This window comes from Equus przewalskii, chromosome 9 (genome assembly GCF_037783145.1).
Source record: "Equus przewalskii isolate Varuska chromosome 9, EquPr2, whole genome shotgun sequence".
Lineage (NCBI taxonomy): Eukaryota > Metazoa > Chordata > Mammalia > Perissodactyla > Equidae > Equus > Equus przewalskii.
The window spans coordinates 26,956,454-26,980,018 of NC_091839.1; the positions used below are offsets into that span (position 1 = coordinate 26,956,454).

Sequence of the window (23,565 nt, forward strand, 5' to 3'; positions counted from 1 at the left end):
CAGTTGCAGAAAGCAGTCCCCAGAAGTCCGCATACGGCCCCTTTAAGAAGAGGGGAGCCCTGGAAAGAGAAGGGGCCTTGCCCAATGCTGCTCACAGGGGAGTCGCTTGGGGAACCCTCTCTGCCTTGGATTGTTGGAACTACATTTCCCTGAATGCTCTACGACGACAGACGGCTCCCAGAGCCAATGAAGGCTCAGGACAAAAGGCGTTTCCGTTTGGGCAGAAGGGTGGAGAGGGGACTTCCGGGGTTCTCTTCAGGGGCTGTACCTTCGGCAGCTGGTTGTTCTTCCAGCCTCGGAGTCCCGGGCCGGGACTGGGGAAACGCGCGTAGAGGCGCGGGCGGAGGCGCTGTCCGCGCGGTGCTGGCGGCTCTGAGGCTCGGCGACGCCGCCCGGGGCCTCGCGCCCGGCGCCTCGTCTCCCGTCGCTCCTGGCCCCGCTCCGCCCCCGAGGCCGATGGCGGCGGCCGCGCGGAGGGAGCCGGCTCAGGTGAGCGCTCGGCTCCGGGCCGCCCCGCCCGCAGCGCAGCCCGAGCTCCAGCCCTCGGGCGGGCGCTGCTCCCGGGCCTGCAGCCCAAACCCCGGGGCCGGGCCGGGGAGGCGCTCGTGGGGCCTGTGGCTGCGGGCGGGGGCCGGGCTGCGGGTGAGGGGGCCGGGCGGAGGGTGCGGCGGGGCCCCGGGTCGGCGTTGTGTCCGCAGGGAACAGTGTGAGGAGGGGTCCCCCCTGGACCGGCAGGGGAGGGGCTGCTCCTTCAGTCCGAGGGTCCCGGAGCCGGGAGGGCTGTGACCAGAGAGGGACGCGGTGCGTGTTGGGGTTTAAAAAGTTCTCCAGGCGCTGCTCGGAGAGAACGGACGGGAAGGGGTGAGGAGGCCGGGGAGGCGCAGGGAGCGGAGTCCTGGTCCGAGGGCGCAGAGCTGGTGCTCCTGAGGGCCTGATGTTGAGAAGGATCAAAGGTATAGAGGAGGCCTTCAGAGCAGCACTTGGGGATTTCCTTAAATGCAGAGCTGGGAGTGCAACTGTGGGCACTGAAGACGTGAGAGGTACAATCTACGGAATGACATGCACATTGACAGGAAGCGTGAGCCGATGGCCCTCGGGCCCTGGTATTGGAGACTGAAGGGTGAAGCACGAGCCCACGTTTGGCTGCGTCTTGGAGTCCAAGTCTAGAGTCTCCAGGGGAATTGACTGACAGGGTGGATGAGACCCTACATGCCAGGACCAGAGCTTGGATGAGGTCTCTGTGCCCCCCTGCCTGATGTTTCTGAGGGCTGAACACAATGAATAAAGGGACCCTGAAGATAGTGACACCTGGCCTGGAATTCCTCTGAGGTGGGGCGCTCTGGGGGAGGATGAGTGTGTGGTGAGATGGATTGTGGGATCTCAGAGAGAGTGTTGATGGTTTTATCTGTCCCCGTCATTACAGGACAGTGTGACCTTTCACGATGTTGCTGTGTACTTCTCCTGGGGGGAATGGAGGCTCCTGGATGAGGCTCAGAGACGCCTGTACCTGGATGTGATGCTGGAGAACTTTGCGCTCGTATCCTCTCTGGGTAAGACTCTCACGGCCTCGCCAGTGAGCTGGACTAGGCTGTATTCCCTCCCCACAGCCCTTCTCAGTCGTTTTTCTCATGGACCGTGGACACCACTTGCTCCCCCAGCTTTCTGGGTGGTGCCGTGTTGCTAGGGCTGGGTGTGTGTACCGCCGTGTTCTCTCCCCTGCAGCCCCAGTACCTGCTGTACGGAGCCCTCTTAGGAAAGGCATCCAGGCTGGGGGTATTGCCTTGAGCTTCACGGATTCCACCGAGCGGCCCTCTCTGGGTCATTGTGTCCAGATCCATATCACTTCTGTATCCCAGGCTTTGTCCTTCTTTTCCGTTTCATTTCCTCATGGCTGCTTGTGCCAGGCATGTAGGCATTGTCACAGTCACTACTTACCTGAACCATGGGATGCTTTTCAGTGTCCTCTTGCATGGTTTGTAGTGTTTAGATCTGGTCTGTAGTGGTTAGATTTTTTTTTTTCAGTCTTGTCGAGATATAAAATTATGTACATTCATCCCTTGCTGTTCACAGGGTGTTGGTTCCAGAACCTCCCCCGTGGATACTAAAATCCAGGAACTCTCAAGTGCATTATATAAAATGGCATACTCTTTGCATATAACCTACGTACATCTTTCTGTATACTTTAAATCATCTCTAGATTAGTCATAATACCTAATACAATGTAAATGCAATGTAAGTAGTTGACTACACTTGTCTTCATTCACATGTATTCACTATCGTTCTCAGTGCCTGGCAAATTTAAGGTTTGCTTTTTGAAACTTTTCTGGAATTTTCTTTTTTCAAATATTTTTCATCCATGGTTCATTGAATCCACGGATGTGGAACCCATGGATATGGACGTCAACTGTACAGTAAAATGGATAACGTGATGATTTGATATATATATATGCATTGTGAAATAATTGCCACAATGAAGTTAACTAAACATCAATCACCTCGTAAAGTTACCTTGTTATTATTTTGTTGTTGTTATGAATGCTTTACATCTATTCTCGGTACATTTCAGGTGTACAGTAGAGTATGAACTACAGTCACCATGCTGTATGTTACATTCTCAAAACTTACTCATAACTGCACGTTTGTACCTTTTGACGAACGTCACCCTGTTTCCCCCATGCCCCAGCTCCTGGCATTCTACTGTTTCTATGATTTTCATTTATTTATTTTTTACATGCCAACCGCAGTGAACCAGAGTTCCCTTACATCTGCACCCTCCCCCAGACTTGTTATCTCTGCTCTTTCTGATGGTAGTCATTTTATCAGGTGTGAGGTGATATCTCTCTGTGCTTTTGATTTGTATTTTCCTGATGGTTAGTGAAGAGGAGCATTTTTTCGTATACCTGTTGGCCGTTTGTAGATCTTCTTTCATAGAACGTCTGTTCATGTCCTTTGCCCATTTTTAACTGGATCGTTCTGTTGCTGAGTTGTGTGAGTACTTTATATATTTTAGATATTGATCCTTTATGAGATGCAACATTTGTGAATATTTTCTCCCTTTTCATTTTGTTGATTGCTTCTTTTGCTATGCAGAAGGTTTTTCATTTGATGTAGCCCGACTTATTTATTTTTGCATTTGTTGCCAGTGCTTTTGGTATCACATCCAAAAAAATCGTTGCCAAAATCAATATCAAGGAGCTTTTTCTGTTTTTTTCCAGAGTTTTATTTTTAAGTCTTTAATCCAGTTCTAGTTAATTTTTTTGAGTCGTGTAAGATAGAGTCCCAGTTTCATTTTTTTCCTGTGCATATCCTGTTTTCCCAACACCGTTTATTGAAGAGACAGTCCTTTCCCCATTGTGTATTCTTGGCACCCTTGTTAAGAATGCTTGGGGGCCGACCCCGTGGCAGAGAGGTTAGGTTCTTGTGCTCCACTGCTGCGGCCCAGGGTTTCACCGGTTCGGATCCCTCTCATCAGGCACCCTCTCGGCACCACTCATCAGGCCACATTGAGGCGGCGTCCCACATGCCACAACTAGAAGGACCCACAACTAAAATATACAACTATGTACCTGGGGGGATTTGGGGAGAAAAAGCAAAAAGAAGAAAAAAAAGAAAGAAGAAGATTGGCAACAGTTTTTAGCTCAGGTGCCAATCTTTAAAAAAAGAATGCTTAACATCTGCTCTCAGTAAAGTAAAAATGCCTTATTAAGACGGATAAATGCGGGTTGATTTCTGAGTTACATTTCATAGGTCTGTGTGTCTGTTTTTTCAGTGCCATACTGTTTTGATTACTGTTGTTGTTTTATAATACGGTTTGAAATCATGAAGTGTGATGCCTCTAACTTTGATCTTCTTCATGAAGATTACTTTGGCTATTTGAGGTCATTTGTTGTTTAACTTTTAGGATTCTTTTTATATTTTAGGTAAAAAATACCATTAGAATTTTGGTAGAGATTGCATTGAATCTATAGGTTGTTTGGGTAATAGAGGTATTTTATCAATGGTAGTTCTTCCAATCCAGAATGTGCAATGTCTTTCCATTTATTTATGTCTTCAGTTTCTTTCATTGGTATCTTATAGTTTTCAGTGTAGACATCTTTTCTCTGCTTGGTTAAATTCATTCCTAGGTACTTTATTGTTTTTAATGCTGTTGTAAATGGGATTTGTTAATTTCCTTTTTTTTTGCTGAGGAAGATTCACCCTGAGCTAACATCTGTGCCAATCTTCCTGCATTTTGTATGTGGGTCACCACCATAGCATGGCCGCCAATGAGTGGTGTAGGTCCATGCCCAGAAACCAAACCTGGGCCGCTGAAGCAGTGTGCCAAACTTAACCACTAGGCCATGAGGCCAGTCCCTGATTTCTTAATTTCTTAGTGAAGTATTTTATTGTTCGTGTGTAGACACTACTGATTTTTGTGTATTGACTTTATGTTCTGCAAATTTTCTAGTTCATTTATTCGTTCTGACAGTTTTTTTTATTGAGGTCTTCATAGTTTATAACATTGTGAAATTTCAGTTGTACATTATTATTTGTCAGTCACCATATATATGTGCCCCTTTGTCCCTTATACTAAACCCAAACCCCCTTCCCCTCTGATAAACACTAATCTGTTCTCTGTCCATGTATTTGTTTATCTTGCACATGTGAGTGAAGTCATATGATGTTTGTCTTTCTCTGTCTGGCTTATTTCTCTTAACATAATACCCTCAAGTTCCATCCATGTTGTTGCAAATGGGACAATTTTGTCCTTTTTTGTGGCTGAATAGTATTGCATTACTGTATGTATATACCTGTATATATATACACCACATCTTTTTTTAATCCATTGATTAGTCAGTGGGCACTTTGGTTGCCTCAACGTCTTGGCTATTGTGAATAATGCTGCAATGAACATAGGGGTGCATAAGTCTCTTTGAATTGTTTACTTCAAGTTCTTTGGATAAATACCCAGTAGTAGGATAGCTGGATCCTATGGTAATCCTATTTTTAATATTTTGAGAAATCTTTGTGCTATTTTCCATAGTGGCTGCACCAGTTTGCATTCCTATCAGCAGTGTTTGAGGGTTCCCTTTTCTCCACATCCTCTCCAGCATTTGTTGTTTTTTGTCTTGGTGATTATAGCCATTCTAACAGTTGTAAGGTGATATCTCATTGTAGTTTTGATTTGCATATCCCTGATGATTATGATGTTGAACATTTTTTCATGTGTCAGTTGGCTATCTGTATATCTTCTTTGGAAAATTGTCTTTTCCTAGCCTCTGCCCATTTTTGGATCGGGTTGTTTGTTTTTTCTTGTTGAGTTGTATGAGTTCTTTATATATTTTGGAGATTAACCCCTTGTCAGATATATGATTTATAAATATTTTTTCCCAGTTGGGGTTGTCTTTTGTTTTGTTCCTGGTTTCCTTTCCCTTGCAGAAGCTCTTTAGTCTGAAGAAGTCCCATTTGTTTATTTTCCTTTTGTTTCCCTTGCCTGAGTGGACATGGTATTCGAAAAGATCCTTCTAAGACTGATGTCAGAGAGTGTACTGCCTATATTTTCTTCAAGGAGTTTTATGGTTTCATGTCTTACTTTCAAGTCTTTAATCCATTTTGAGTTAATTTTTGTGTATGGCGTAAGATAATCGTCTACTTTCGTTTTTTTTTTTTCAAACAACAGAAATTTATTTTCTCATAGTTCTGCAAGCTAGAAGTCCAAGATCAAGGTGTCAGCAAGTTTGGTTTCTTCTCAGGCCTCTCTCCTTGGCTTGTAGATGGCCATCTTCTCCCTGTGTCCTCACATGGTCCTCCCTCTGTGTGTCTGCGTCCTAATCTCCTCTTCTTGTTGGGACACCAGTTATGTAGGATTAGGGCCCACCCGAATGACCTCATTTTATCTTTTTTTTTTTTGTTTTTTGAGTTAATGATAGGTCACAATCTTGTGAAATTTCAGTTGTACATTAATGTTTGTCAGTCATGTTGTAGGTGCACCACTTCACCCTTTGTGCCCACTCCCCACCCCACCTTTCCCCTGGTATCCACTAAACTGTTCTTAGTCCATAATTTTAAATTCCTCACATGAGTGCAGTCATACACAGATTATCCTTCTCTCGCTGGCTTATTTCACTTAACATAATTCCCTCAAGGTCCATCCATGTTATTGCAAATGGAATGATTTTGTTCTGTTTTGCAGCTGAGTAGTATTCCATTGTATATATGTACCACATCTTCTTTATCCATTCGTCTGTTGCTGGGCACTTAGGTGGCTTCCATGTCTTGGCTATTGTAAATAATGCTGCAATGAACATTGGAGTGCATAGGACTTTTGGGATTGCTGACTTCAAGCTCTTTGGATAAATACCCAGTAGTGGGATGGCTGGATCATATGGTAGTTCTATTTTTAATTTTTTGAGGAATCTCCATACTGTTTTCTATAGTGGCTGCACCAGTTTGCATTCCCACCAGCAGTGTATGAGGGTTCCTTTTTCTCCGCAACCTCTCCAACATTTGTTGCTATTAGTTTTAGATATTTTTGTCATTCTAACGGGTGTAAGGTGATATCTTAGTGTAGTTTTGATTTGCATTTCCCCTGATGATCAGCGATGATGAGCATCTTTTCATGTACCTATTGGCCATCAGTATGTCTTCTTTGGAGAAATGTCTGTTCATGTCTCCAGCCCATTTTTTGATTGGGTTGTTTGATTTGTTGTTGAGTTGCAAGAGTTCTTTATATATTATGGATATTAAGCCTTTGTCAGATATATGACTTGCAAATATTTTTTCCCAGTTAGTGGGTTGCTTTTTTGTTTCAACCCTGTTTTCATTTGCCTTGAAGAAGCTCTTTAGTCTGATGAAGTCCCATTTGTTTATTCTTTGTATTGTTTCCCTTCTCTGAGAAGGCATGGTGTCCAAAAAGATCCTTTTAATACTGATGTCAAAGAGTGGACTGCCTACGTTTTCTTCCAGAAGGCTTATGGTTTCAGGTCTCAGCTTTAGGTCTTTGATCCATTTTGAGTTTATTTTGGTGAATGGTGAAAAAGAATGGTCAATTTTCATTCTTTTACATGTGGCCTTCCAGTTTTCCCAGCACCATTTGTTGAAAAGACTTTCTTTTCTCCATTGTATGCCCTCAGCTCCTTTGTCAAAGATAAGCTGTCCATAGATGTGTGGTTTTATTTCTGGGCTTTCAATTCTGTTCCATTGATCTGTGCACCTGTTTTTGTACCAGTACCATGCTGTTTTGATTACTGTAGCTTTGTAGTATGTTTTGAAGTCAGGGATTGTGATGCCTCCCGTTTTGTTCTTTTTTCTCAGGATTGCTTTAGCAATTCGGGGTCTTTTGTTGCCCCATATGAATTTTAGGATTCTTTGTTCTAATTCTGTAAAGAATGTCATTGGGATTCTGATGGGATGGCGCTGAATCTGTAGATTGCTTTAGGTAGAATGGACATTTTAACTATGTTTATTCTTCCAATCCATGTACATGGAATGTCTTTCCATTTCCTTATGTTGTCATCCAGTTCTCTCAGAAAGGCCTTGTAATTTTCATTATATAGTTCCTTCACTTCCTTAGTTAAATTTACCCCAAGGTATTTTATTCTTTTTGTTGTGATTGTGAATGGTATTGTGTTCTTGAGTTCTTTTTCTGTTGGTTCATTACTGGAGTATTGAAATGCTACTGATTTATGCAAGTTGATTTTATACCCTGCAACTTTGCTGTAATTGTTGATTACTTCTAAGAGTTTTCCAATGGATTCTTGGGGTTTTCTATATATAAGATCATGTCGTCTGCAAACAGCGAGAGTTTCACTTCTTCCCTCCCTATTTGGATTCCTTTTATTCCTTTTTCTTGCCTGATTGCTCTGGCCAGGACCTCCAGTACTATGTTAAATAAGAGTGGTGATAGAGGGCATCCTTGTCTCGTTCCTGTTCTCAGGGAGATGGCGTTCAGTTTTTGCCCATTGAGTATGATGTTGGCTATGGGTTTGTCATATATGGCCTTTATTATGTTGAGGTAGTTTCCTTCTATCCCCATTTTGTTAAGAGTTTTTATCATAAATGGCTGTTGGATCTTGTCAAATGCTTTCTCTGCATCTATTGAGATGATCATGTGGTTTTTATTCCTCAGTTTGTTGATGTGGTGTATCACGTTGATTGATTTGTGGATGTTGAACCATCCCTGTGTCCCTGGTATGAATCCCACCTGATCATGATGTATGATCCTTTTGATGAATTGTTGAATTCTGGTTGCCAAAATTTTGTTTAGAATTTTTGCATCTATGTTCATCAGTGATATTGGCCTGTAGTTCTCTTTTTTCATGGTGTCCTTGTCAGGTTTTGGTATCAGCGTGATGTTGGCCTCATAGAATGTGTTAGGAAGTGTTCCATCTTCCCTAATTTTTTGGAATAGCTTGAAAAGGATAGGTATTAAATCCTCTCTGAAAGTTTGGTAGAATTCCCCAGGAACGCCATCTGGTCCTGGGGTTTTATTCTTTGGGATGTTTTTGATTGCTGTTTCAATCTCTTTCCTTGTGATTGGTCTGTTCAAATTGTCTGCCTCTTCTTGAGTGAGCTTTGGGAGATTGTAGGAGTCCAAAAATTTATCCATTTCCTCTAGGTTATCCATTCTGTTGGCATATAGTTTTTCGTACCATGCTGTTTTGATTACTCTAGCTTTGTAGTATATTTTGAAGTCAGGGATTGTGATGACTCCAGCCTTGTTCTTTCTTCTCAGTATTGCTTTGGCTATTCAAGGTCTTTTGTTGCCTCATATGAATTTTAGGACTCTTTGTTCTATTTCTGTGAAGAATGTCATTGAGATTCTGATTGGGATTGCATTGAATCTGTAGATTGCTTTAGGTAATATTGACATTTTAACTATGTTTATTCTTCAGATCCAGGTGCATGGAATATCTTCCCGTTTCTTTATGTTGTCCTTGATATCTTTCAGTAATGTCTTATAGTTTTCATTGTATAGGTTTTTCACCTCCTTAGTTAAAATTATTCCTAGATATTTTATTCCATTTGTTCCACTTGTAAACAAGATTGTATTCTCGAGTTGTTTTTGTGTTACTTCATTATTAGAGTATAGAAATGCAACTGATTTTTGTAAGTTGATTTTGTACTCTACAACTTTGCTGTAGTTGTTGATTATTCCTAAGAGTTTTCCAAAGAATTCTTTAGGGTTTTCTATGTATAAAATCATGTTGTTTGCAAACAGTGAGAGTTTCACTTCTTCCTTGCCAATTTGGATTCCTTTTATTTCTATTTCTTGCCTAATTGTTCTGGCCAAAACCCCAGTACTGTGTTGAGTAAGAGTAGCAAGAAGGGCACCCTTTTCTTGTTCCAGTTCTCTGAGGGATGGCTTTCAGTTTTTCCTGTTGAGTATGATGTTGGCTATAGGTTTATCCTATATGGCCTCTATTATATTGAGGTACTTTCCTTCTATACCCATTTTATTGAGAGTTTTTATCATAAATGGATGTTGGATCTTGTCAAATGCTTTCTCAGTGTCTATTAAGATGATCATGTGGTTTTCCTCATACACTGCTGGTGGGAATGCAAACTGTTGCAGCCACTATGGAAAATAGTATGGAGATTCCTCAAAAAATTAAAAATAGAACTACCATATGACCCAGCCATCCCACTACTGGGTATCTATCCAAAGAGCTTGAAGTCAGCAGTTCCAAAAGTCCCATGCACCCCAATATTCATTGCAGCATTATTTACAATAGCCAAGACGTGGAAGCAACCTACGTGCCCATGAACACATGATAAAGAAGATGTGGTATGTATATATACAATGGAATACTACTCAGCTGTAAAAAAGAACAAAATCGTCCCATTTGCAACAACATTGATGGACCTTGAGGGAATTTTGTTAAGTGAAGTAAGTCAGATAGAGAAGGACAATCTCTGTATGACTACACTCATATGAGGAATTTAAAAATGTAGACAAACAAAACAGATCAGTGGCTACCAGGGGAAAGGAGGGGTGGGGGGTGGGCACAAAGGGTGAAGGGGTGCACTTACAACACGACTGACAAACAATAATGTACAGCTGAAATTTCACAAGATTGTAACCTATCATTTACTGAATAAAAATTTTAAAAAAAAGATGATCATGTGGTTTTTATTCCTCATTTTGTTAATGTGGTGTATCACATTGATTTGTGGATGTTGAACCGTCCCTGTGTCCCTGGTATAAATACCACATGATCATGGTGTATGATCCCTTTGACGTATTGCTGTATTCGGTTTGCCAATATTTTGAGGAGGATTTTTGCATCTATTTTCATCAGCGATGTTGGCCTGTAATTTTCCTGTTTTTGTGTCATCCTTGTCTGGCTTTGGGATCGGGGTGATGTTGGCTTTGTAAAATGTATTAGGAAGTGTTCTGTTTTCTTCAGTTTTTTGCAATAGTTTGAGAAGGATAGGTACTAAATATTCCTTGAATGTTTGGTAGAATTCTCCAGAGAAGCCATCTGGTCCTGTACTTTTATTTTTTGGGTAGGTTTTGATTACTGTTTCAATCTGTTTACTTGTGATTATTGGTCTATTTAGATTCTCTCTTCTTGGTTCAGTTTTGGAAGGTTGTGTGAATCTAAGAATTTATCGCTTTCTTTTAGGTTGTCCAATTTATTGGCATATGGTTTTTCATAGCATTCTCTTATAATCCTTTGTATTTCTGTGGTATCCTTGTAATTTCTCCTCTTTCATTGCTAATTTTCTTTATTTGAGCCTTCTCTTTTTCTTAGTGATGTGGCTAAGGGTTTGTTGATTTTGTTTATCTTCTTAAAGAACCAGCTCCTTGTTTTGTTGATCCTTTGTACTGTTTTTGGTTTCAATTTCATTTATTTCTGCTCTATTTATTTCCCTCCCTCTGCTGACTTTGGGCTTTGTTTGTTGTTCTTTTTCTACTTCTATTAGGTGTAGTTTAAGATTACTTATTTGAGATTTTTCTTGTTTCTTAAGATGGGTCTGTATGGCTGTCAATTTTCTTCTTAGGACCGTTTTTGGTGCATCCCATGTAAGTTAGGGTGGCATATTTTCATTTGTCTCAAGATAATTTTTTATTTCTCCTGTAATCTCTTTAATGATCCACTGGTTGTTCAGTAGAATGTTGCTTAGTCTCCACATGTTTGTCACTTTCCCAGCTTTTTTCTTGTTGTTGATTTCTAGTTTCATAGCATTATGGTCAGAGAAGATCCTTGATATGGTTTCAGTCTTATATTTGTTGAGGCTTGCCTTGGTTCCCAACATATGGTATATCTTTGAGAATGTTCCATGTGCACTTGAGAAGAATGTGTATTCTGCTGATTTTGGGTGGAGTATTCTCTATATGCCTGCTAAGTCCATCTAGTCTAGAGTTTTGTTTAGTTCTACTGTTTTCTTATTGACTTTCTGTCTGGATAAATCCATTGATGAAAGTAGGGTGTTATGGTTACCTACTATTATTGTGTTCCTGTCAATATATCCTGTTAGGTCAATTAATAGTTACTTTATGTACTTTGGTGCTGCTGTATTCTGTATGCCTGTTTATCTCCTTGCTCAAGGCTTTGTAAACCTCTTTCCTTCTTTTTTCAGTTATGAAGGCCTTCTTGATCATATCTTGTATAGATGGGGTCTTGTTGTGATGTATTCCCTCAGCCTTTGTTTATCTGGTAAAGTTTTTACTTCTCCACTGTATCTGAAGGATTTTTTCACTGGTTGGAGTACTCTTGGCTGAAAGTTTTTGTCTTTCAGAATTTTGAATATATCATTCCACTCTCTCCTTGCCTCTAAGGTTTATGCTGAGAAATTCGCTGACAGGCTGACAGCAGTTCCTTTGTACGTTATTTGCTTCTGCCTTGCTGCTCTTAATGTTATTTCTTTGTTGTTGACTTTTCCCAGTTTTACTAGTATATGCCTTGGAGAAGGTCTTTTTACGTTGATGTAAATAGGAGTTCTGTTAGCTTCTTTTACTTGTAATTCCAGCTCCTTCCCCAAGTTTGGGAAGTTCAAAGCTATTCATTCTTTGAATAAGCTCTTCTTCTTTCTCCTTTTCTTCTCCCTCTGTAATACCTATAATCCTTATGTTGCATTTCAAATTGAGTTCAATATTTCTTGGAGAATTTCTTTATTTCTTTAGTGTTTGTTCTGTCTCCTCCATCTGAAGCATGTCTATGTTCCTATCCTGTAGATTGCTAATTCTGTCCTCCATAATATCAGCTGTTATTTAAGGATTCTAGATTTTTCTTTATCTCATTCATTGTGATTTTTATGTCTCAAATTTCTGATTGGTTTTTCTTTTTAGTTTCAATCTCTTTTGTGAAGAATTTTCTCTGATCATTAATTTTGTTCCTGATTTCATTAAACTGTGTTTCTGAGTTCTTTTGTAACTGCAGTTTTTTTATGATAGCTATTTGAATTCTCTGTCATTTAGATTGTAGATTTCTGTACCTTCCAGATTTATTTCTGGGTGTTTGTGTTTTTTCTTCTGGTCTGGAGTATTCATATTTTCCTGCATAGTATTTGATGGGGTGGGTTTGTGCCTTCACATAGTGATAGTCTCTGGTCACAGGCTCCACCTGTCACCACTGGGGAGTGGGGCAGGAGCTGTGTATTCTGAGCTCCCTGTGATCCCTGTGCAAGCCGGCACCACTCCCTGGTGACTGTGGTAGCACTGTTGGCTTTCCCACCAGATGGGAAAGTGATCACCCAGGGGTTCAGGGCTGCTGTCACCTGTTCCTGCAGTTGTGCCAGGGCATGCTCCCACCCTCGCGGTCACAGCGGTGCTGTGGGTGCTCCAGCCAGGAGAGCAATCATAAACATATACAGGGCCACCAGGGCCCTGGAGAGTGCTCACAGATCTCCACCAGCTCCCCACTGGTAGTCTATCCACTTATCAGATGTATAACTGTGTGGGTCTCTCAGGCATCCTGATGTGCTGTCTAGGTATCCTCTGCTGATCAGTGAATGTCCATTTAGTTGTAGTTCATAGGAGGAGAGACAAAGGGAACACCACATTGCTGACATCACCCATTCTGACAGTTTCTTAGTGGAGGTTTTATGGTGTTCTTTATATAGGATCACGTCATCTGCAAACACAGTGTTACTTCTTTGTTTTTATTTTTGTTTGGATACCTTTTATTAGTTTTCCTTGCCTTATTGCACTAGCTAGGACTTCTAGTACTATTTTAAATAGCACTGGTGAAGGTGAGTATCCTTGTCTTGTTCCTAATCTTAGGGGAAGAGCTTTTACCTTTTCATTGTTGATTATGCTGGTAGCTGTGGGCTTATCATATGTGGCCTTTCTGATATTGAAGTACATTCCTTCTATGCCTAATCTTTTGAGAGATTTTTATCGTGAAAGGATTCTGAATTTTGTCAAATGCTTTTCTGCATCTATTGAGATGACTATATGATGTTTTGTCTCATTTTGTTCATGTGGTATACCACATTTATTGATTGCCTTATGATGAACATCCTTGCACCCCAAGGATAAATCCCACTCGGTCACAGTTTATGATTCTTTTCATGTGCTGTTAAATTGAGTTTCCTAGTATTTTGTTTTTTGGTTTTTTTTTTACATATTTGTTCATCAGGGACATTGATCTATAATTTTCTTTTCTTCTAGTGTCCTTGTCTGGCTTTGGTATCAGGTTGATGCTGGCCTCCTAAAATGACTTTAGAAATGTTCCTTCATCTTCAAAGTTTTGGAAGAGTTTGAGAAAAATTGACGTTAAGCCTTCTTAAGATGTTGATAGAATTCATCAGTGAGTCTATCTGTTTGTGGCCTTTTCTTTGTTGGGAGACTTTTTTTTTTTAGGAAGATTAGTCCTGAGCTAACTGCTGCCCATCTCCCCCTTTTTGCTGAGGAAGACTTACCCTGAACTAACATCTGTGCCCATCTTCCTCTGTCTTATATGTGGGACGCCTACCACAGCATGACTTGCCAAGCGGTGCCATGTCCGCACCCGGGATCCGAACTGGTGAACCCTGGGCTGCCAAAGCATAATGTGCACACTTAACCGCTGCGCCACCAGGCTGGCCCCTGTTGGGAGACTTTTGATTACTGATTTAATTTCCTTGTTTGTTATCCACCTATTCAGGTTTTCTATTTCTTCATGATTCAGTGTGGGTAGGTTGTATGTTACTAGGAATTTAGCTCTTCTAGGTTATCTAATATGTTGGTGTGTAATAGTTCATAGTTGTCTTATGATCATTTGTGTTTCCGTGCTGTCAGTTATAATTCCTCCTGCTTTATTTCTAAGTTGATTTATTTGAGTCTTCTCTCTGTTATAAGTTAGTCTGGCTACAGGTTCGTCAGTTTTATTTATCTTTTAAAAAAACTAGCTCTTAGTATTATGGATCTTTTTATTGTTTTTATAGTATCTTTTTTATTTATTGCTCCTCTGATCTTTGTTTTGTTCTTCGTTCAGCTAACTTTGGCCTTAGTTTGTTCTTTTTCTAGTTCCTTGAAGTGTGAACTTAGGTTTTTTATGTTTATTTGTGATCTTTCTTTTTTCTTAATGTCGGTATTTATCACTGTAAATTTTTCTCTTAGAACTGCTTTTGCCCATTCTATATGTTTTGTTTTCATTTTCATTTGTCTCAAGATATTTTTTGGTTTTCCTTTTGATTTTTTCATTGACCAATTGATTGGTCAGGGGTGTGATGTGCAATGTCCACATATTTGTGAATTTTTCAGCTTTCATTCTCTTACTGATTTCTAGTTTTATCCATTGTGTTAGGAAATGGTACTTGATATGATTTCAGTGTTCTGACGTTTGTTAAGACTTCTTTGACATAACACGTGATCTGTCCTAGAGAATATTCTTTGTAGACTTGAGAAGAAATGTAGTCTGCTATAGTAGGATGGAATGTTCCTTGTATGTCTCTTAGATCCATTTGGACTAAAGTGTCATTCCATTCAAATATATCCTTGTTAATTTTCCATCTGGATATCCACACATTGTTGAAAGGGGGACACTGAAGTTCCCTCTTAATGTTCCATTACTGTCTTTTCTGCCTTCAGATCTGTTTGTATTTGCTTAATACTTAATTTAGATGCTCTGATGTGTAGTCCATATATACATACAGTTGTTACATTTTCCAGATTAATTGACTCCTTTGTAATTTTATACTGACCTTCTTTGTCTCTCATGATAGCTTTTGACATAAAGTCTGTTTTATCTCATTTATCTCTTTCATTCCTTTCTCTTTCTCTTTTGTGTATCTACTATAGGTTTTTGCTTTGTGGTTACCGTGAGGCTTATATAAAACATTTTATATTTACAGCATTCTGTTTTAAGCTTGTAACAAGTTAACTTTGATCACATACAGAAACTCTACTCTACTCTTGGGGCTGGCCTCGTGCCAGAGTGGTTAAAGTTCCACGCATTCTGCTTTGGTGGCCCGGTTTTGCAGGTTCAGATCCTGTATGGACCTACTGCACTCTGTCAGCCATGTTGTGGAGGCATCCCATATGCAAAAATGGAGGAAGATTGGTACAGATGTTAGCTCAGGGCTACTCTTCTTCAAGCTAAAAAGAAGGAAGATTGGCAGTGGATGTTAGCTCAGGGCAAATTTTTCTCACCAAAAACAAAACAAAAAATAAAAAACTCCACTCTTTTACTCCCACCGTATACATTTTATGTTTTTCATGTCACCATTTACAACTTTTCTATTGTGTAACCATTAACAAATTATTGTAGGTATACTTATTTTTCATACTTTTTATGTTCTAACCTTTGTACTAGTGTTGAGTGTTTAATACACTATTACAATTTTAGAGTATTCTGAACCTGACTATATACTTACCTTTACCAGTGTGTTTTATATTTTTGTGTTACTAATTAGTGTACTTTCAGTTCAGCTGGAAGAACTCCTTTTAGCATTTCTTGCAGGGTATGTCAAGTGGTGATGAACCAACTCCTAGCTTCTATTGGTCTGGGAAAGTCTTTTTCTCTCCTGCATTTCTGAAGGGCAGCTTTGCTGGTAAAGTATTGGTTTGCAGTTTTTGTCTTTCAGCATTTAGAACGTTATCATACTCTCTCCTGATATACAGTGTTTCAGCAAAGAAAACCACTCATATCCTCATGAGGGTTCCCTTGTATAAGATGAGTTTCTTTTCTCCTGCAGTTTTCAGCATTCTCTTTGTCATGACTTCTTGATTTTATTATATGCCTCAGTGAAGTCCTGTTTGGATTGAATTTGTTTGGGGACTTATGAGCATTCTGTACCTGGATGTGCACTTCTCTCCCCAGATTTGAGAAGTTTTCATCCATTATTTCTTTCAGTAAGCTTTCTGCCTCTTCCCCCTCTCTTCTCCTTCTCAGGCTCCCATAATGCAAATGTTGTTTTGTTTCATGATGTCCTATAATTCATGTAGGCTTTCTTCACTCTTTAGTTCCTTGGTGTTTTTCCTTCTCTGAGTGGGTAATTTCAAAAGACCTACCTTCACTTTCAGATTAATTCTTTTGATTGGTCAAGTTGGATATTGATGCTCTCTGTTGCATTTTCTCATTCATTATAGTCTTCAGCACCATCATTTCTGTTTGGTTCTTTTTTATATCTTCTATCTTTCTGTTGAAAATCGTGTTTTGTTTCCATGCTGAATTGTCTATCTCTGTTTTCTTATAGCTCATGGAGCTTCTTTAAAACAATTATTTTGAATTCTTTGTTTGATGGCTCATAGATGTACAATTCTTTGGTGTGACTGATAGCTTATTGTATTCCTTTGGAGGTGTCATGGTTTCTGGATTTTTGTACCCTTATGTTGGTGTCTATACAATATGTGGAGTAGTTACTTCTTCCACACTTTACTGAAAAGTTTTGGTGGGGAAGCTCTTCACCTGTGTGTGGGTGTGAGTGTGCCATCATGGTGGGGTGTGGTGGTTCTTCCTACAAGAAGGCCCAGCAGCTTAGTGTCTGTACAGCTTTGTCACCTGAGGTCAGCATCAGTGAAGATTGCAAGTGTCCTCAACAGCTCGGGCTGTGGGTGTCCACAGCAGTGGAGAATGCTTCTGGGGACCTCCTGATCTCTTTCTCTCTTGGGAAATATTTTGACTGAGAGGTTCCCTCCTCATGCCAAATCCAGCTTCATGGTGGTGGTGGCATTGGTGTCTGTTGTGCAGGCACCTGTGGTCCAGGTGGTGGATCTGGGTCTTAGGGTGCATATACATGCAGAGCAATAGCAGTTCTAGGGTCCTAGATGCTGAATAGCCTGCAGTGGCATTGACTTCACTGTGTAAGATGCAGCCACACACTGAGCAGTGATGGCCCCTGTGACCAGAACATGGGTAAACAGAGACAGTGTCTCTAGGGTCTGAGTAGCTGGCTAGCCCACAGCAACCATGGCTCTGGTGCCTGAGGTACAGGCGCTTGGGTGACACCCATGCAGTCAGGTTATGGATTATGGGCAACCCTGAACAGTTGTGGCTCCAGTGTCTGGGATGCGTGCAGCATTGAGACGGGTGGCAGTCCTGGTCTTGGAATGGAACAATACTTCCTTCTTTTTTAGGGGGGCAACTCAGCATATTACCCTCTGGCAGGTGTGTTGGGGCAATAGCTATTGGTTACTTTAGTATGAAAGCTGCCAGTATCCTCTGCAGAGCAGGCAGCTGGGGTCCATGCTTGTAAACACTTGGCCTCCTCTGTTGTGTACACTATGGGTTCAGCAACTGTAATGGGGGCTGTGGAGATTCTCTGCAGCAGAGGCTGCTGGGGTCCTCTGCAGAGCAGGCCATTAAGGACCATGATGGCATCTACCTTTTGGCTGATGCACACAGTCCCTGCCCTTGTTCTTATTTCCTGATCATTTCTAGGTGTCTTCACTAAGTGTATGTCCGCAGTGATCCTTTTATGTGGTTATTCTCCTTTTTATGTTCCACTGTGTTTCTGTGGTATCTTCAATGGGCTGTTGAGCCCTCCAAGGGCCAATTTTGATCATAGATAGCTGTCTAAGTGTTTCTTGTTGGTGGCAAAGGCTGATTTCCTCCTCCAGCCCACTGAGATCACTCACCTGGATCTCTTTTCTGTGGTCTGTTGTGGGCTGAGTTGCTCTGAGACAGTGCAGGCCATTCACATCTCCTGTCCTTCCCTTAGGACTTGTATCCTCTGTGTCCCATATAGTTGCCCAGCTAAGGCTTAGGAGGAGGATTTCTTTGTGGGTTGCAGGATGGACATGACTCTGGCCACGGCAGGCTGGGCTCAGGGGGCCTGGGTCTGCTGAGTGGCACCTGGGGACAATGTGCTTCAGGCCCGTGTTCACATCATAGCACGTGCCTCCCTTGTTCATCCAAGTTTGGTTTCATTCCCTGTGGCCACACTCCATTTCTACCTTGCCTTCTCCATATTGACACTTTGGCAAGTTGTCAATTTTACTACATGTCATTTCCTGTGTGACTTCCAGCCCAGGGATACTCTCCACCTCTCTGGATTCCTCATATGACTCATTTTTCTTACCACTCCTGCAGTTCTCTCCACCAGTGGCCCTCATGTGTTGGACTGTGAAGTGTGAACATATCCTTAAGTTGACCTTGAGCAGCAGCTAATCTGATGTGATTAGATTTTCATGGGCTTGGCTGCACCGGCTATTGAGCCTCACATCAGCAGCAGAAAAGGTCCTGCAGGAAGCTGTGGGCAGAGAACAAGGTGTAGACGCTACTTCTCTTCCTTGTGTCACACCCTGTATTTGTATCCTTCCCCTGGTGAGGTCTCTACCAATCTGTGACCTTAGGGGCCCAGTAATGCACAGCAGCCAACTGCCCCTCCAGCTGGATTCCAACTCACTTGTCTGAAAAAGCATCTCAGAGATTCACTGTGAGATGAGACACATGCTCATTTGTGCTGGGGTTGCCCCTCCCTGTGGTCAACATGTACTTCACCAGGGTTTCTTTGCCTTCAGGTTGTTGCTGTGGAGCAGAGGATCTGGAGGCTCCCTTTGAACAAAGTGTTTCTGTAGAAGTTCCACCTGCCAGGACTCCCACAGCAGCTCCATCTTCCCAGAAGACTCACCCCTGCGAGATGTGTGGTCTGGTCTTGAGAGACATTTTCTACTTGGCTGAGAAGCAGGGAACACAACACAACCTGAAACTGTTGAGGTGTGGGGCTTGTGCAAAACAATTTTATTTTAGTGCAAAGTTTCAACAGCACCAGCAGCGGCACATGGGAGAGAAACCCTTCAGGAGCAGTGTAGACATGGCCTCGTTTGTGAAGAGCTGCAAACTCCACGTGTCAGGGAAGCCCTTTCCCTGGGGGGAGGTTGGGAAGGACTTCCTGGCCAGCTTGGGACATCAGCAGCAACAGACCACTCATACTGGGGAAAAGCCAAAGAAAATCACCCAATGCAGGGCCACTTTACCAGGCAGAAACAGTCATTACACCTGGAGAGAATGCAAGAAAGCCTTCAGCCCCAAATGCACACTTGTTCAGGACCAGGGTGTCTACACTGGAAGACAGTGTTTTGTCTGCCATGAATGTGGGAAAGCATTCAGGTACAAATCCTCGTTTGTTGTGCACCAGAGAGTCCACCCTGGAGGAACGTTTCATGTGTGTGGAGAATGTGGCAGATCTTTTATGCAAAGTTCAGCCCTCAGTCAACATCAAAGAACTCATACTGAGACAACGCCGTGCAAGTGCAGCAAATGTGGGAAATCCTTAAGTGACCAGTCTGTCCTCCTTCATTTGCAGAGAGGGCACAGTGGAGAAAACAGCTATGTGTGCAGTGATTGTGCAAAATCTGTTAGCCATAGCTCTGTGTTCATTCAACACCGGAGAGTTGAAGTTGGAGAGAGGCCTTATAAATGTAGCGACTGTGTGAAATCTTTTACCTCCAGCTCTGCCCTCAGTTATCATCAGAGATCTCACACAGGCGAAAGGCCTTATGAGTGCAGTGATTGTGGAAAATCTTTTATCTCCAGGTCTGTTCTCCGTTATCATCAAAGAGTTCATACTGGAGAAAGGCCTCACGAGTGTAATGAATGTGGGAAATATTTTAAAAATAGGTGGACACTCATTCAACACCAGAGAATTCACACAGGAGAAAAGCCTTATGTGTGCAGTGAATGTGGAAAATCTTTTACCTTTAGCTCCACCCTCCAGTATCATCAGAGAGTTCACACAGGAGAAAGGCCTTATGTGTGCAGTGAATGTGGGAAATCTTTTACCATTAGCTCTGCCCTCCGTTCGCATCAGAGAGTTCACACTGGAGAAAGGCCTTATGTGTGCAGTGAATGTGGGAAGTCTTTTGCCTTTAGTTCGGGCCTCCATTATCATTGTAGAGTTCATACTGGAGAAAGAAATTTTGAGTGCAGTGAATGTGGGAAATCCTTTCAGGATAGATCACAATTCAATAAACACCAGAGAGCGCACACTGGAGGAAGGCCTTATGAGTGCAATGAATGTGGGAAATCTTTTACCATTAGCTCTGCTCTTCGTTGTCATCAGAGAGTTCACACAGGAGAAAGGCCTTATGAGTGCAGTGAATGTGGGAAATCTTTTGCCTTTAGCTCAGGCCTCCGTTATCATCGCAGAGTTCACACTGGAGAAAGACCTTTTGAGTGCAGTGAATGTGGGAAATCCTTTCAGGATAGATCACAATTTAGTAACCACCAGAGAACTCACACGGGAGAAAGGCCTTATGAGTGCAATGAATGTGGGAAGTCCTTTAGCCAAAGATCTTCCTTCTCAATGCACCAGAAAATTCATAATAGAGAAAGGTCTTATGAGTGCAGTGAATGTGGGAAATCTTTTACCTCTTCCTCTGGGCTTGGTTATCATCAGAGAGTTCACTCAGGAGAAAGGCCTTATAAGTGCAGTGAATGTGGGAAATCTTTTATCTTTAGCTCCAAACTCCGTTACCACCAGAGAGTTCATACAGGAGAAAGGCCTTATGTATGCAGTGAATGTGGGAAATCTTTTATGAGTAGTGCCAACCTTTCTTATCATCTAAGAGTTCACACAGGAGAAAGGCCTTATGAATGCAGTGAGTGTGAGAAATCTTTTACTTCTAGTTCAGCTCTCCGTTATCATCAGAGAGTTCACAGAGGAGAAAGGCCTTATGAGTGCAGTGAATGTGGGAAATCTTTTACCTGTAGCTCCAACCTCCGTTATCATCAGAGAGTTCACACTGGAGAAAGACCTTATGAGTGCACTGAATGTGGGAAGTATTTCATGCAAAAATTTACCCTCTCTCAACATCGGAGAGTTCACCATAGACAAATGCCTTAGATGGGCAGGGAATGTGCAGTTTCTTTTTCAGCGGAATGACACCAGTGGAAACTCGGTGAGGAGCCATCTGTTCAAATTTATTCTCATACATCTAAACAGGCACAGTGGGGAGACTTCCCATAAATTTCGGTTATGTGGGAAGCTTATGTAAATATGTTGCCCTTTCTAACTTATCCAAGGCTCTTTCTAGATTTATGTCACTCCTAGTTTCTGTGGCCACAGCATTTCACCTGTACCTCCCGGCAGGTCCACACAGTGTGCGTCAGTCACCACCCCAGTGTGCTCAGGGAAGCTGACCTCTGTTCTCCCATGTATTAGAGCAAGTTAGGAGTCACCTGAGCCCTCAGGGGTCAGCTTTCCCTCTGCCTTGACTACCTTGCTCATGGACCTGGGTCACTGTTGGCCCAAAGAATACCATGAGTTGGGCCGGCAACTTGCAGAGAATGACTGACTTTTTCAGGACGTGTAGTTGCATGTGATACTTGGGATGAATTGTTTCAGCTTCCAAGTCACAAACTCCAGCTGCCTGCTGCACATTGCTTTGTCTTGTACAATATTGAAGCCTTTTAGTTTACATCCTCTTCAATCTTAGGTGTTCTGTTTACTCTGTGGGGTATTTCATAAACAAATTCAGACTCTACAAGCATGAAGGGGTGAACAAGTTTTAAGGGGTCTCAAACTTTGAGGAGAGACCGTATGATGGCAGAAAATAACGTGCCACTTTTGAGTAAATTTCCGTTGCTCCCACAGCCTCCTAGGAAAGACTGCAGGGCTTTCTGGTCCTCATTTGAGGCCTGAATGCTGTGATTCAGGAGTCTCAGTGATGACCCTGATGAGAGGATTGGTGTGAGAACCTCAAGTGCATCTGAGGGCAACGTGATTTTTTTTGCTTCCTCATAGGAGGTCTCACAGGGGACGTCAGCACTGTGGAGGGGATATCTTCCCCAGATCTACGAAGGGCCATTTGGCCTGGTGTCCACAGTTCATTGGGTGAGGGTCATTGGTTGTAAGACCATTGGGTCCAGGGGAACCGTAATTGGTAGAGAAACACTGGCTTAGCAAGGAGTGGAGGAAACTGCAGCCAGCTAGATGGAATATGCCTCTTCTGAAAGTGCATCCAGAAGTGGTTCTGTGACAGTGACTGTGCAGCATCAGTTTGTACACAAATCTCAGGATCTCTAGGCAAGTTTATCTTGTGTAGCTGAAGTCACTGCCTGAGAATTTAATAAAAATAATTGAAAAGCTTTGTGGATTTCTGTAGCCTCTCAGTGATGTTCACTTGAAGGCCATTACTGCATAGGCAAGAAAAAGAGAAAAAGGGGATCTGAGGCTGAGTGATGTGGCTCTTGTGACCCAGGCAGTGTTCCTGTTGACTTGGGTGGCAGTATCCTTAATTGTTGCCCACATTTGCTGCCACTGAAGGAAGACTGACCCCCAGAGGGTACAAGGAAAGAGTGGGTGGAGTCACTATTGTGTTGCTAGTGCAGTTGAGTTAATTTTGACTCCTAGAAACCCTGTGTATAGCAGATCAGAATCCGGCCCAGTGTTTTTACCCATCCTCTCACTTTTCTGCAGTATATCAAACAGGACTTCTCTGCTATTCATCGGGTTTTTGTGGCCAATTTTTTTGGAAGTGGGTGACCAGGTCCTTCTTTCTAGTCTATCTGGAAGCTCCGCTGAACCCTGTACCACCTTGGGTGACCCTGCTGGTATGTGAAATACTGGTGGCATAGCTTTCTGCATCACAGCAACATACAGCCACCAAAGTATGACAACCGACAGACTGGTGGGGTTCCCTGACGTGGTACGAACCCAGCCCAGCAGTGAGAGCTCTGACTCTTAACTGCTAGACCACCACGATGTAGGGTTGTAAACTTACTTTCCAAAAAGTGTGGGACATAGGGATTTCTCTTGAGCCAATTTTTAAGATTATTGTGTAACTTACATGGACTGCTTATATTTAAAGTGTACAGTTTGCTAAGTTTTGACATAGGTGTGAACCTCTGAAACCGTCATCATAGTCCTGAGGATGACTTTTTTTGTCTCGGTATATTTACCTCACATCCTATCATAATCTCTCCTCGACCTTCCCACCTCTCCAGCTACCCATTCACTTACTTTCCTTACAGTAGATACCTTTGCATTTCCTTGAATTTATGATTAGAATCATAAACTGTTTATTCTATTGTTTTTTCTGATTTCGTTTGTTTCATAATTAGAGATTCACCAATGATACTATATGAGTAGCTCATCTTTTCTTTTGCTGAGTAATATTCTTATATTTTCATATACCCCTGTTTATCCATTCAGCGGGCTTTTTGGTTATTTCTAGATTTTGACTAATGAAAATAAAGGTGTTACAGACATTTG

The 23,565-nt window shown here is 42.0% G+C and overlaps 1 protein-coding gene across 2 annotated transcripts; it reads left to right on the forward strand.

Annotated features, from left to right (window-relative positions):
• The first annotated feature begins 236 nt into the window (after positions 1-236).
• LOC103543891 (zinc finger protein 814-like) lies at positions 237-23,561 on the forward strand. Of its 2 annotated transcripts, none has more exons than XM_070558811.1 (3): positions 237-489; positions 1,424-1,550; positions 18,872-23,561. In XM_070558811.1, exons 1-3 carry the CDS (start codon positions 457-459, stop codon positions 21,193-21,195), a joined length of 2,484 nt encoding a protein of 827 aa, XP_070414912.1. In that variant the 5' UTR covers positions 237-456; the 3' UTR covers positions 21,196-23,561. The 2 variants fall into 2 exon arrangements, with proteins under 2 accessions (XP_070414912.1, XP_008508956.1); XM_008510734.2 differs by lacking the exon at positions 237-489 and adding an exon at positions 1,003-1,329.
• Positions 23,562-23,565: the final 4 nt, after the last annotated feature.